The sequence below is a fragment of the Sapajus apella genome, unplaced genomic scaffold (assembly GCF_009761245.1).
Source record: "Sapajus apella isolate SASKATOON/1434 unplaced genomic scaffold, GSC_monkey_1.0 scaffold2, whole genome shotgun sequence".
Classification (NCBI taxonomy): Eukaryota; Metazoa; Chordata; class Mammalia; order Primates; family Cebidae; genus Sapajus; species Sapajus apella.
This window is the reverse complement of record NW_022436942.1, coordinates 63541497-63556038: the sequence shown is the minus strand read 5'-3', so window position 1 is coordinate 63556038 and position 14542 is coordinate 63541497. Positions and strand designations below refer to the sequence as shown.

Genomic DNA, 14542 nt, shown 5'->3' with positions numbered 1-14542 from the left:
GTTCTGAACAGTCCTGAAGGACTTTATGAATCATACTGAGATTGCATCATGCTGTATTTATTTCAGCAAAGAATTATTTATACTCCAGGTATAGAGTTTAATACATTTTCTTATTTTCTAATTTTGTCCCATTCCTGAACAGCTGCAGAAAAATATTGTCTTGGTTTCCATGGCTGCTGTAACAAATTACCACAAACTAGGTGGTTTAAACAATAAAAATCTAGGCACTCATAGATCTGGAGGCCAGAAGTACAAAATCAAGGTGTTAGCAGATCCACACTTCTTCCAGAGGCCTTAGGGAAGCATCCATTGCAAGCATCTCCTGGCTTCTGGTACAGTGAGCATTCCTTGGCATTCTTTGGCTTGTGGCCCCTCTCTGCTCCACCTCCATTTTCACATCACTTTCTCTTCTATGTCTGTCTTCTCCTCTTATGTCTCTCATAAATACCCTTCTCATTGGATTTAGAGCCTACTCAGATAATCTCGTAAAATCTTCTCATCTCAAAATCCTTAGCTTTATTACCTTTGCAAAGATCCTTCTCCAAATAAGACTGTATTCACTCACTGCAGAGATGAAAATATGGACATAACTTTTGGGGGGCTATCATTCAACCCACTACACCTTCTTATCTTTGTCCTTCCCTGGCTCCAAAAAAAAAACTCTTTTAAAATACATAGTAAAATATCTGAAGGGAAACTAAATTTAATATATATATCATGCACGACACAAACAGAATTTTATTCCTAGTGAATGATAATGCAAGCCAGCTACAATTTACTGCACTGAGTAATTTTTTTCTCTTTTTTCTTGTTTTTTGAGATGGAGTCTTGCCCAGGCTGGAGTGCAGTGGTGCAATCTCGGCTCACTGTAACCTCCGCCTCGTGGGTTCAAGCAATTCTCCTGTCTCAGCCTCCTGAGTATCAGGGACTACAGGCATATGCCACCATGCCTGGCTAATTTTAGTAGAGACAGGGTTTCAGCATGTTAGCCAGGCTGGTCTCGATCTCCTGACCTTGTGATCCACCCGCCTTGGCCTCCCAAAGTGCTGGGATTACAGGCATGAGCCACCATGCCTGGCCTGCATGGAGTAATTTTAAGTAGACACAATATCTTGGTTCCTACACACAAATGGTCCTTGGAGAGCTAATCGGCCTGTCTTATACATTAAAAACTGAGTCATACTGTCCAGCATGTCTTCGGTATTATACAGATTCAAACATTTATTGATGTGAGAGTTTCCTCCCACATGCCAAATTCCATTATGAAGAACATACTTATATCTTTTGAAAGAAAGAAAAGGTCATATACATTTTTACATTTTAAAACAATAAGTCTATTAATGCCTTTAATGATCACTATACTATATAGACTCTATAAAATATACCAGAAATATTCACAGGTAAATGAATTGCTATGTTACATATTAAGTTATATTCTTCAAACCAAGTGGTGATAATTCACACACACACACACACACACACACACACACACACACACACCCCAAAAATAAAATTACGTATGTGAAGAATTTGTAAAAAAAAAATACTAAAGATTTACAAAGCACTCTTCTTTCAGCATAAATAATCAGAAACATAAATGTCTATGGCTCTTATGGGAAATAAAAAAAACATGCAGGAATGTTTTACTCTTTATTTGTTTTAGAAAAGAAACAGTCCCTCTGAGAACTATATAAATATAACTGCAGAAAAATAAATAAAATTCTCTTTAACTCTGACAGCTTGCTATGGCTCTTCTGACCCATAATAGTTATAAAATTATGTCATAGTCTTGGTTTGGCCAAAAGAAATGGAAGAACAGCTTACTACTTCATCCAAAGCAATGCTTATTTTTCAGAGGACAATAAAAAAAAATACAGATTCGTAAGTGATTTCTTCAAATAATGGAGGAAAAAATTCAGGTCAATGTGTCCTAGAAATAGGAAATCATGTCAATGAAAATGGAAGCTCGTGTAGAAAGTCTCATTTTTATAGGTTGTCCTTGTTGGGTAGTGCTAGAGTGCTTTATTTCTCCTTGTTTGTCCCCTCCAAATCTCATAGGGGTGGTTCTAATGGCAGGTGTTTGGACCATAGGGGCAGATCCTTCAAGAATGGCTAGCGGCAATAAGTGAGCTCTAACTGTATTCGTTTCCATGAGAGCTGGTTGGTTGTGAGCAAGAGCCTGGCACTTCTCTCCCTTCTCTCTACTGCTTCCACTCTCCCCATGTGATCTCTGAATGCTATGGCTCCCTTTCATCTGCCGTGAAATGACAGCAGCCTGAAGCCCTCAGCAGAAGTAGATACAGATGCCATGTTTCTTATACAGGCTGCAGAACCATGAGCCAAATATACCTCTTTCCTTTATCAATTACCGAGTCTCAGGTATTCCTTTATAGCAACACAAAAATGAACTAAGACAAGTAGCTACACTTTAGGCAAGTAAAGACCAAAAAAAAATGGCCAGGCACAGTGGCTCACACCTGTAATCCCAGCACTTTGGGAGGCCAAGGCAGGTGGATCACCTGAGGTCAGGAATTTCAGGCCAGCCTGGCCAACATGGTAAAACTGCGTCTCTACTAGAAACACAAAATTAGCCAGCCATGGTGCCACGCGCCTGTAATCCCAGGTACTAAGGAGGCTGAGACAGGAGAACCGCTTGAACCTGGGAGGTGGAGGTTGCAGTGAGCTGAGATCACGCCACTGCACTCCATCCTGGACAACAGAGCAAGACTGTGTCTCAAAAAAAAAGAAAAAACAAAAACAAAAAAATAAATACAGCCATATAAGAAGTATAGGCATAAATAAGTTAGTGCACTGACATTTAACTGATATAACACAACTTAAGCCATGCCAATATGGAGCTATAGGTGGCTCATGGTAAAACTGCCTTTGCTGAATTATAAATAATGAGAGAAATTTAATATATAATTGACTCTGTTTTGCTATGCTTTTAATTTCACAAGCTTTTTTTTTTTCCTTTACTTATTCTAACATGGAAGCCAAGGTAACTACAAGAGGAATTTAGTTTGTACTTCAACTGTGAAGCAAGGAAAACTGACCCCCCCATCCCCCTGACACCCCTGTCCTTGTTCAGAGATCAAAGTTGCATTCATACAGCAAGGTTAAAATTATGATAGAGACTTAAACTTTACTAGAAAAAGGCATAAACAATGACCTGCCATTGTTTAGTGTGCTTTCCTATAAGTTGCCTACTGCCCCAGAGTCATGTAATCAGGGGTTATAAGATTTCCAACTTCCCCAAATACTACTATAGATAACATCACTATTGTGAAACCTAAAGACCTGGTCTTTGAGATATTTTTCAGATTTCACATTTTGGTAGACCAAGGGATGCCACCTGGTTCTAAGAACCAACTCTTTCCTGGGAACTGACTTTACCGCCCAAAGATATTTTAGATGCCCCTATGACTTCATCCCCAGCTGATCAATCCTTCCAATTCCTCAGTAACCCCCTGCCTACCAAGTCCCCTTAAAAAACCCTAGCCTCTGAATTTTCAGGGAGATAGGTTTAAGAAATTTCTTCCTGTTCTCCTCACTTGGCCAGCCCTGCAATTATTAAACTCTTTCTTTGCCACAAAAACTGCTGTTCTCTTTCTTTTTGACATAATGGGGTCTCACTCTGTTGCCCAGGCTGGAGTACAGTGGCATGATCTCAGCTCACTGCAGCCTCACTTGCAACCCTCCTGGGTTCAAGCAATTCTCCCACTTCAGCCTCCCAAGTAGCTGGGATTACAGGCACGTGCCACCACACCTGGCTAATTTTTGTATTTTTAGTAGAGATGGGGTTTTGCCATGTTGGCCAGGCTGGTCTCGAATTCCTGACCTCAGGTGATCCGCCTGCCATGGCCTTCCAAAGTGCTGGGATTGCAGGTGTGAGCCACTGTGCCCGGCCCTCATTGGTTTTGTTTAGGGCAGTGGGCAAGAAGAACCTACCAGGCTGTGACAATGGCAGAAATGAATCACTCACTTTGGATGCCTTTATGAACCATTCACATGGTTGTACCACCAATTCTGGGGAAACAGAGCAAGCGAATGATGCACAGACCTTCTTGGTTCTGTCTCACCAGGGATTACTACCTGAGCAGAGGGGTCTCCACACCTCTCTTTATTCATCATCACTTCAAACATGGTACATTCAAGAGTATGTTGATCACTTGCCCCTTTCTACCTTACTTTTAGAGCAGCAACTCCTTCCAGTTACCCAGGCTCTAACAGTTTAATTTTTACTTCTCCCTCTTCCTTCATCCCACATCTGCCGCCTCTTCTACGAATCTCTGACCTCAACGCTTCTCTACCACTCAGGGCCCACAGCTGTGATCCAGGCCCTCAGCACTTCCCCGAGCGCAGACAGCAGCTTTGAATTATGTCAATTCTATATGTACACGTCTTCAGTAGCGCACTCCTTCCTTCTATACCAGCTGTGTCTTTCCCAGTATTAACAACAAATAGTATATTGGGTACTAACATACAAGTCACTGTTCTAAACACTTTACACACATTAACTCACTGAATTTACAGTAGGGTCTCTTATTACTCCCCCATTTTATGGTCAAGGAACCTAAGGAACAGATAGCTTCAGCAAGTTGCCCAAGGTCATACAAATGATGAATGGCAAATGCAGGATTTGTACTTGGGCGTTTTGGCTGCAGAGCCCACTCTCAACTCTGAGGCCTCAATGCCTCTCTGTCATCCTTATCCTGTATCCTAACCGTTCTTTCTTCCCATTACCCTGCAACCAATGTGAACAACTAAATCCAATCAGGCTAGACTTCTTACTACCCTGAAACACACCAAGCCCATTTCCGTATATAGGACTTCCTACAGCACTAAAAATGAGCTGCCTTCCATCTTCTGCTATCCAACTCTTACCTATTTTTCAAAGCCAAATAAAGTTCTACTTCCTTCATGCTATTCTTCAAAGCCAAATAACGTTCCACTTCCTCCACACTATTCTTCAAGGCCAAATAAAGTTCCACTTCCTCCACAAAGGTTTCCCTGACTTCCTGAGGTTTTATTTTCCTCCCTCAATTGCTACATCAGTACAGTGTGCCCACACCAACTTAGGACTCCATTTTATATCTGTTTTGTTTCCCAAATATACTCATTCATTCAACCAATATATTTCAAGAGCCAAAAAACCCATTAAAATTGTGAAAGCTGGTCTAGATGCTGAGGATACAGCTGTAAACAAAATGTATAGGCTTTCATGAGGCCTCCATTGGGGTAGGGGAAAGAAAAAAGCAAGAAATAAGCATACTATCAGCTCTCCAGCAAAAACATGTTTCAAACAGAGAGAAAACAAGAGTGAGTTCAGCATGTTTAAAGAACAGAAAGAAGGATGGTACATAGTTGTGGGGAAAGGGGAGTAGTACAAGATAAAAATGTTGGATGATATCAACAAAATTTTATATTATTTTTAAATTATTTCCTCCACAAATCTTGGACTAATGCTAAGCACAGCTGTATCATTTCAATACCTACCAGACCATTTACAGATGTAAATTAAGGCTGGACCAACATAGCTACCTCAAAAGAATGCAATTATCTAGCTAATTGAGGACAAGGACATAATTAATCTAAATAATTGGACCCAAAAGGATTGTATTAACTCCTTGGGTACACTGATAAAATAGGGTAAATAAGTATCAAGCTCCTCCTCCTCGGACTATTGTTACATAAACAGCAGAAAAAACGATTATGGAAACATTCTGACAATAAATTGCCTGTGAAGTTAAGATCAGTTACCAATTACATATCTCTGGCAGAAAAAATTCAACTAACCAATTTAACCAAATATCATGAGCCAAATACTTCTGAGATAACTACTGCTGCAAATAATTTCTACAGCCTTAGCCTGCATTAAAATAGGCTACTGTAGATAGGGGGAACTATCTAAAACTTTGAAGGGATTTTTCTGGTTTACATGAAAAGGAATTTCTTATTTGTATTACAGAGACTTGTTTCATAGTCTTTATGTATATGACTGTATAAAAGGAATGACTGACCTGCTATATATCATAAACTCAAAATGCAAGGTTGCTCATTTCTCTGCCTAGTCAGGAGATATGCTGGGGGAAAAAACAAGCAAGTAGAGAATCTGATTGCAAAGAAAGAGTGAGAGTGAGCAAGAGTGCAAAAGCTCCCTGCCTTGTAATAAATGTGACACTTTAAAATGAACTATTCTATCCAGATGTTTCTCTATAATTTGTGGTCTAGACTCTAAGCAGAAAAAAATGTACTGAATCCTCAATATAGTTGTAGGTTAGGAAAAATCAAATTCCCACCTTGAGAGAGTGATCATATCAAAATGTGAAAGTGGAGAGCTTCTGGGTACTCAAAATGCCTCTCACAAGTCCATCTAGGATGATAGCTCAACTCCTCCAGGAGGACTTCTCTGATTAAACTGTGTCATTCAACACCTCCTGAAAAATTGGATGTCCAGGTTATATTCTATTACACACTGCTTTGCAATGATTCTCAATTGCTTAATCTTCCTACCTAGACTATCAATTTCTCAAGAGCAACAGTTTGACTTCATTCTACAAACATCCATTGCTGACTGCCCCCACCCTTGCCCTAGAAGTTCCCAGCAGAGGAAGTCCCACATAGGGGTGGAAGATACGTATGCATACAGTTATTAATAGAAACATACTCCAGGGACAAGTCTTCCCAGAATTATCAAGGGATTGATCCATCTCACTACTCCTCCTTATGGTCACTCGACCATTTTACTCCCTACCAGTTTCTCCACACATCAGGCATATGGAAGCCACTTAACTCAAGTACACTACTGCATATCAATCTGTCCTGTTAACCGAGTCCACCAGACAAAAAAAGTCCACCAGACAAAGGCCAAGAGAGCCAGCTGTCCTGACAGCTCAGGGAAAGGGGAAACAATTATCTGGTTTACCTGAATAACTCAACAAGTAAAACAGGGCTTACAATGGAGAGTTAAGGTTTAGGGGCATTGTAATAATATGTTAATGCATGAAAAAAGATTTGCCATGTTCTTATAGAAAAATACTCAAGGAAAACTACTTTGCCTTCAAAAAGGTGATAATAATAATACTATTATTATATAGTAATAATTACAGTTTACAGAGTGCTTTCACGTTATTTTTGAGTTTCACGTAGCCTTATGAAACAAGATACACCAATTATCCCCATTATTAAACAAAGAAACCAAAGTTCAAAAAAGTAACATGAAATACACACAATAATGCAATCAGCACAGCACCAAACCCAAGCTTAAGCTCACTGTCCGGACGCATAAGTTCAACACTCTTTCCACAATCTCTTTGTACATTTTTTTCCTGAAAAGTTTAAGTATGGCTATTGAATTGTATGACTCCTGGGACATATGGGAAGTTCTGCACTGTAAGTAGTTAGAAGAAAGGGACAACGTCTCTTTAACACATTTCGTATTGCTTGAGTTCAGTCCTCCAAGTGTGTAGCTTGGTCAACAGTGCAGTTGACGCTGATGTCCAAGCTCACAGCTGAAAGAGATTTTCGTACCTTTGCATTGTGGTTTATTTTTCTTAACCTTACCTCTCTCACTCTGATGCATTTCCTCTCTGAAACTAAATTCCTACCACCAACTGACAGAACATTTCAAAATAACAATGACCAAATCCCAAAGTCAGCCAGCTAGATGCACAGGCAGGGAAATGTTTGGGAATGGCTTCTCCAAGACAAGCACAGATCCATCAAAGTGGTGATGCAATAACTCCCTGCTCATCATGTCGTGTCCTGCATGATTTGGGTCTGCACTCACTATCTTGCTCTCCTCTGAACAAAAAGAAATTTTTGGCAAAGAGCAAGCTGGAGGAGAGAATACCATGCTCTCACATGCACTGTCCTTCACAAACAAAAGTGAGGCTGTTCCTCAAACTACTCTTTGAGTATTTTTTTTTTCAATATGACTTCCCTTTAGGTGATAAGGGATGTGCTCCTAGGGAAATAAAAAAAGTCAATCAAATATTAATAAAGAAAATTATTTCCCCAAGAAATCATATTTTCCCCCAAAATTTGATTTTTACATTTTAGAGCTAGCTCATCATACCTTACCATCATCCTATTTCCTTTCTTTTCTTTTTTTTTCTTTCTCTTTTTTTTTTTTTTTTTTTTTTTTGAGAGGGATCGGAGTTTCACTCTTGTTGCCCAGGCTGGAGTGCAATGGTGCAATTTCAGCTCACTGCAACCCTGACCTCCCAGGTTCAAGCAATTCTTATGCCTCAGCCCCCTGTGTAGCTAGGATTACACGCAGGCGCCACCACACCCAGCTAATTTTGTATTTTTAGTAGAGACTGGGTTTCACCATACTGGTCAGGCTGATCTCGAACTCCTGACCTCAGGTGAATCATCCACCTCGGCCTCCCAAAGTGCTAGGATTACAGGTGTGAGCCACCACGCCCGGTCCATCATTCTGATTTTCATTTGGCAACGGTAATCCCCCTCATCCCTAAAACTGACAAGGAATACATTAATAAATCAAAATGGGAGCCAGGGGCGGTGGCATAGCTAAGCTAAGGCGCTAAGCTAACCTTCCCCACTGTTACATGAATCTAAAAAACTCGCTTTTCTCTGTATATCACCAGGACAGGATTTAACTCAAGATGGTAAAGGTTAACTGTAAGTCATAAATTTTTCAACGCATAGCTACCTGGGTTCATTCATATCTCTAGGACTAGAATTGCACATATGTTAGCCTCTTCTCTTGAAGCGGAATATTCCTGATGTGTGGCAATGACAGCCAAGGAGGAAAAACAAACTTGGCCAAGTAACTGAGTAGATTCCCACATCCGATTCCATTATGTGAACGTTAAAATAAACTGTAACAAAAATAAGTCTTGAGTCTTAAACTACCTTTTTTTTTTTTGACCGGCGTCTGAGTTAAAGAGTGTGACAGGCCCAAGGTTACAAAGTCATTGCCAGGGCCTCCACAGCCACCTAGGAAATACTGCAGCCTCCGACTGCTGTTTCATTTGCTGGTTAGCCCAGGATGTGGCATCTGATTGATCTCAATTGGAGGATATAGGAACTCTTTATCCAAAAGGACACTGAAATAGGTCAGCAGATATTACTCAAAACAGATTCAGGCTACCTTAAATCCAGAGACATAAGCAGGGTTAAATAGAAGGGTGAGTTTTGGAAAAAGTCACTTGACACAAAGCCTGGCTGGCCCGGGAAAGCTAGAAAACCTGGCCTGCCAATCAACAAAATGAAGTGGTATAAAAAGAAGTTTCGATCTGTCTGTGTATGTGTGTGTATTTAAATAAAAAGTATCTTAACAAGCTGTTAATAACAAAGCTCTGTCTCACATATGTAAAACATCCTTACTGCTGCAGCTTCTCAAAGAAATCCTAAGAGCATCCCAGCCAGTCTTAGGCATCGAGACTGACACGGACGCGTTTTTGCAGCTATGCTTCTAGTTCTCTCCAACCCCAATCCCACCTTTCCCCACTTCCTGCCCCACCACCACTGTCCTAAAAGTCCTGTCTTGCGCTGCACTTTTCCAGGTGCAGCGCCTGGGTTCCGAGGAGCTGGGGAAGAGGCCTGGAGGAGCAAGTGTGGGAGGCGGGGGAGCGGCCTGGGGCCACGTCCTGGAATCCTCTCCCCCAGGAGGGCGCCGAGCCCCGCCGGCTGCAGGGGAACCCGCGACAGTCCTCCCCGCGCTCCCTCAGCAGAGATGCCCCGCAGGCTCGCCTGCTCCAGGCGCTACCGCCCCCGCGCGGGTGACTTGCCACGCTTTAGGTCTTTCCAGAAACGGGCGGTCTGCTCCTGTCCCGAAAATGGGGATGGGGAAGGGGGGCTGCGCGCCCCGCCACCCCACATACCCATACCCTTCCTTCCCGCCGCCTCGCTCGACCGCCCCCGCCGGCCCCTGCCGCCCGCCGCGCTCACCTCGGCCCGCGCCCGCGCTGGTGGCGGTGGAGTTCCCGCAGCCCATCGCGCAGCCGGCCGGGGAAGCCGCGCTCCAGAGCTCTCAGCCGCGGGTCCTGGGGGCGGAGACCCAGACGGAGGGCAGCGCGTCCTGAGCGGGAGGCTGACTAGGGTGCTCTGGGCTGAGGACTGAGTGGAGGGCGCCCCCTGCGCCGCCGGGGGGCGCCGGCCTGGGCGCGGCTGGCTGCGGGGCTACGGGGCGGAAACCACCCAGAGCCCCTCGCCCCCACCCCGCCCCGCCCCGCCCCGCCTCGCCTGGGGACCCGCCAGACCCACCCGTCACCCCGACAACCGCGGCGCCGGCCAATCCCTACCTTCCTCCGCGCTTCGCGGTCGGCCATTGGCCGTCGTTACGAGGGGCGGGAGTTTAAACTGGGCTGGGGCGAGGGCGTGGCCGGTGCGGGTGGGGCGGGGGTGCCCACCTGCCCACCCTCCGCATCCTCCTAGCCTTTGCTTTGCTTTGCTTTCCTCACTTCCCCTCCCTGCTCCAGGATGTGGGGAGGAGCGGAAGTAGCAGGGGGGCTCCTGTTTTCCTCACAGCGGACGCCCAATAAATGCTGTTGACTGAATGATGTTCAGGTCTGAAGTCAAAACCGAAATCCCCTGCTGCTTTAACAGAAGGCCAACGCAGCTGTTTCCCATCCGCACTGCCTGGCAAAGAAAGTAAGTTCTTCCCCAGACTGGTCATATTAACCTATTCCTCTTTAAAACAAATGTCTGCCACGATTTCTAAAATTTGGATTCAGGACCTCCTCTCTGATAAATGAGAGAATTGTGGATGGACACGGTGCTGTCCGTTTCAACCTGATAGTTGGGCCAGTGTTATTGGAGTCAGACTGTCTGGGTGACGGTCTTTGTCTGCCCCTTGATAGCTGTGTGAACCTCAGGAAAGTAACTTAACCCATCGGTACATCCATTGTTTCATCTGTAAAATGATAATAACTCAGGTACATATAAAGTACCTAACAAAGTTCCCTATCCTAAGTAAATATCATATTATCATTATTATTATTAAGTCTACTAGAAGTGACTACAAATTCCTTAAAGGGAAAGACTCTGATTTTTCATAGCATCCTCCCGGCTTGTGATACAAACTCAATAAATGTTTTGTGAGGTGAATGCAAGCCAGGAATTAAAGATCCATTTTAAATTCATTTAATATTTGTAGGGAGCCTAGCCTGTGCCAAGTCCTTTGTTAAGTTCCAGTGATACAGACATGTGGGAGCCAGTCTAACCAAGCAGATGGATTATAATAAATTAATTACAATATAGCCGGGATGTTAACAGAGGAAACAGGTAACAGGTGCTATAGAGTCCCAGAGGATGCTGGGATGCTGGTTAAAAGACTTTCCTGAACCCATACTGTTGTGTTTAAATAAAAATTTGAACCAGAATCAAGGACTTGGCAGTTTTGAACATGATCTTTGAGGCAGTGGTGGGTTCTGTCATTCAGGATGCAAAATACACAGCATTGTCCATTTGCAAATTAGCTATGCTAGCCATGTGCTGAGAGGATAATTAATTCGTGGATAAAGGCATTTTTGAGTTGACTTCTAGAAGTACTGCTTCTCTGCCTTGGCCTGTGCTGTCTTGGTTCAGTGTCCATCCTAATACAAATCCAGAATTGGGTAAAAGGGGACTATCAAGTAGCCAAAAGATATACTCCTGCTTATTTCTGTCCTAGGACACCAGCCCTAGGACACTTGTAAGAGGCAGAAAACAGACCTTGACACCTAGAAACTGGCCTAGAAGTTGTGACACTCATAGCTGGGCCTTTGCATTCTTCTGTTAATCACAGTTGTACAGAACAACAGTATTGCACAAGGCCACTCTATAAATTATGAAATGAGACAAAAAACAAGGCCACTCAGTAATCTTGTCTAAGTGCTGACAAAACAAGGTCATTGTGCAAACCCCCAAGACACCAAAATCTCCCCATCCTGCCTGATATGAATGACTGCTTCTGCTTTACCAGTTATGACTTTAGCCCTGTTCTAGTCTTCCTGCCTTAGAGATGAGGTTCATTAAGAATCTGCAATCATAGAATTGTCCCTGCTTCCTGACAATATCCAATGTGGAAAAAAAAAAGTCCTGCTCCCTTAAATCCCAACCAAAATCACCTATTATGAACCTAAATCCTGTAAGTTCTTTCCTAACACTCACTTACTGAGATATCTCATGGTTCCTCATGGTGTGCATTCTGCCTTATAATGTTATAGATTATGTTATTTATCAATTATTTCAACAAGCTGTATTGAATATCACCTTAAGAGCTCCAGCCGTGAGAAATTACCTGTTGGGTACAATGTACATGATTTGGGTGATGGTTACACTATAAGTCCAGACTTCACCACCACCCAATATATCCATGTAGCAAAAATGCACTTGTACCCCCAATCTATTTTTTTTTAAATTTTAAAGTGCCAGCCACTCTTCTAAATGTTTGAGATACAGCAATGAACAAGGCAGAGAGGAAAAATCAAAATCACATCAAAACAAATACAGTGAGATAATTTTAGATACTCTTAAGTGCAATGGGGAAAAATAAGTGACTGGAATAGAAAACTATGGGTAGAGGAAGAGTTGCTATTGTAGATATAAGGTTGGTGCAAAAGTAATCATGGTTCTTGTTTGCAATCACTTTTAATGGCAAAAACCATGATTACTTTTGCACTAACCTAGCAGAAGGGTTACAGAGGCTCTCTGAAGAGAGGATATTTTTGTGGAGGTCTGGTTGAGGTAAAGAAATCAGACATGAGAAGATCCAAGGAAAGAGGATTCCAGGCAAAGAGAATGACAAGAGCAGAAGCTCTGAGGCAGGAATATGCTGGTATGCTGGGTGTGTTTCATAAACAGAAAAAAAAAAAAAAAAAAAGGCCAGAATTCAAAGGCCCATCTGTGGAGCAGAGATGGGGAGGGTGGGGATTTCAGAAAAGGAGATCAGAACATACACCTTGGAAAGGAGTTAACGTTTTATTCAAAGGGCAAGCAAGGTCATTTGATGAGACAGAGTATGAAAAGTTCCTAGTAAAATGTCAGGTATATAGTAAGTACCCAATAAATGTTAGTACCGTTCCTAATGTAGAATGAAACAAGTCTAGTGCCTCCTTTTTCCTCTTTAGGAATTTTATTTTATTTTATAGACAACAGTTAATTACATGTGGATGCTTTTAAAAACAATGAGTCAAAAGAAAATTATTAATACATGCCTCATTTCCTGAGCGGTCAATTTTAGCTTCTTTCTCTGTGCCAGTCAGATCACACCATTTAGCTGTTGTTTTCATTCTTCTAACCAGAACTGATCTGGTATGAAGGAGAGGGAAGAGGTGTATGAGTGAAATTAATCTGACAAGAAAAAGAAAGCAAGAGGTAGGAGAATATAAAGCTGAGTAAGTCTAAGTTTTCATGATTTTCTTCCCATAAAGAGCTCCCCACAAAAAGTTTGGCAGCCTAGATTTTCTTTTTGCTTTTCTCTTTTTCCCTGTTGACATGCTCCAGCTTGCAATGACCCCAGAAGAACATGGGGAGATGTTGGCTCTTCCATCAACCTGCACCCCTAAGTCACTGCATGGCTCGGGGCAGAGGACCTCACCCACACCCACACTTAACCTGCAACATGAATGAGAAAGAAACATTTGTGATCTGTAAGCCACCTGAGATCTTAGGGTTGTGTTATCATCACATACCATATTTTAGCATAGCATACTATAGCATAGCACAATACAGCATAGCATACCATAGCACAGGTGCAGCAATTAACTGTGTCTGCTACAGTATACATTTCCAAATATATGGGTCTACAACTGATAATAGTGTTTTCTTGTGGTGATTGTCATCTCTGTTATAAATCCATGGATGTGCCTCCTTTTGCCTTCCTATAGTGTTTATTTGCATTTTTGCCTTCTTCATTAGTCTTGCTATATATTTGTTCATTTTATTGGAGTTTTCAGAGTCGACTTTTATTATTTTTTTACCATCTCCCTCTTTTATCTGTTTTGTTTTCAATTTCATTTATTTCTAGTCCTCGCTTTTTTTATTTTCTTCTTCCTAATTTCTTTGGGTTTACCCTGACATTATTTTTTACAACTCCTTGAGTTAAATACCAAGTTCATTTAAGTCTTTTTTTTTTCTTCTGAATATTGCTTAAATTGCATTGGATAGTTTGGATATTTATTATTTTCATTGTCCTTCAGTTTTTAAATTCCTTATAATTTTCATTGCCTATTAACCCATGAATTATCTAGAACTTTTAAGTTTCAAAATAAATTTAGTTTTCAAATACATTAATAGTTTTACTCTTGATTTTTAAGTTGTTTTGGAGAGAGTTATCATTATGAAATCTATTCTTTGAAATGTATTGGGACTTCCTTTGTTATTCTCCTTATGTTTAATATTTGAAGATGATTCAAAACACTTTCTCATAGCATTTGCTACTTATTCAGTCCATAAATAACATGTTTTTACAGACAGCATTGCATATATGGATTTATATCTGTGTTTAGAAGGTTAGTTCCTTGATGGTAGAGGCAGTGTCCTGCACTTTTTATTTCCTTGCTGCACTACAATAGCACATAAAAGGTCT

The 14542-nt window shown here is 41.8% G+C and overlaps 1 protein-coding gene and 1 long non-coding RNA gene across 2 annotated transcripts in view; one reads left to right on the top strand and one right to left on the bottom strand.

Annotated features, from left to right (window-relative positions):
* The window catches only part of CUNH12orf75 (chromosome unknown C12orf75 homolog), a 37905-nt gene extending 27667 nt beyond the window's left edge, over window positions 1-10238 (bottom strand). The window contains exon 1 of the mRNA XM_032300058.1: window positions 9922-10238. Coding sequence (XP_032155949.1) covers window positions 9922-9967 — 46 coding nt within the window. The 5' untranslated portion in view covers window positions 9968-10238. The remainder of the gene's footprint in view (window positions 1-9921) is intronic.
* A 45-nt stretch (window positions 10239-10283) lies between these two features.
* On the top strand, window positions 10284-14262 carry LOC116566057. The gene is made up of 2 exons (XR_004275708.1): window positions 10284-10623; window positions 13459-14262. It is a non-coding gene; the product is annotated as an uncharacterized LOC116566057 (long non-coding RNA).
* The last annotated feature ends 280 nt before the right edge of the window (window positions 14263-14542 follow it).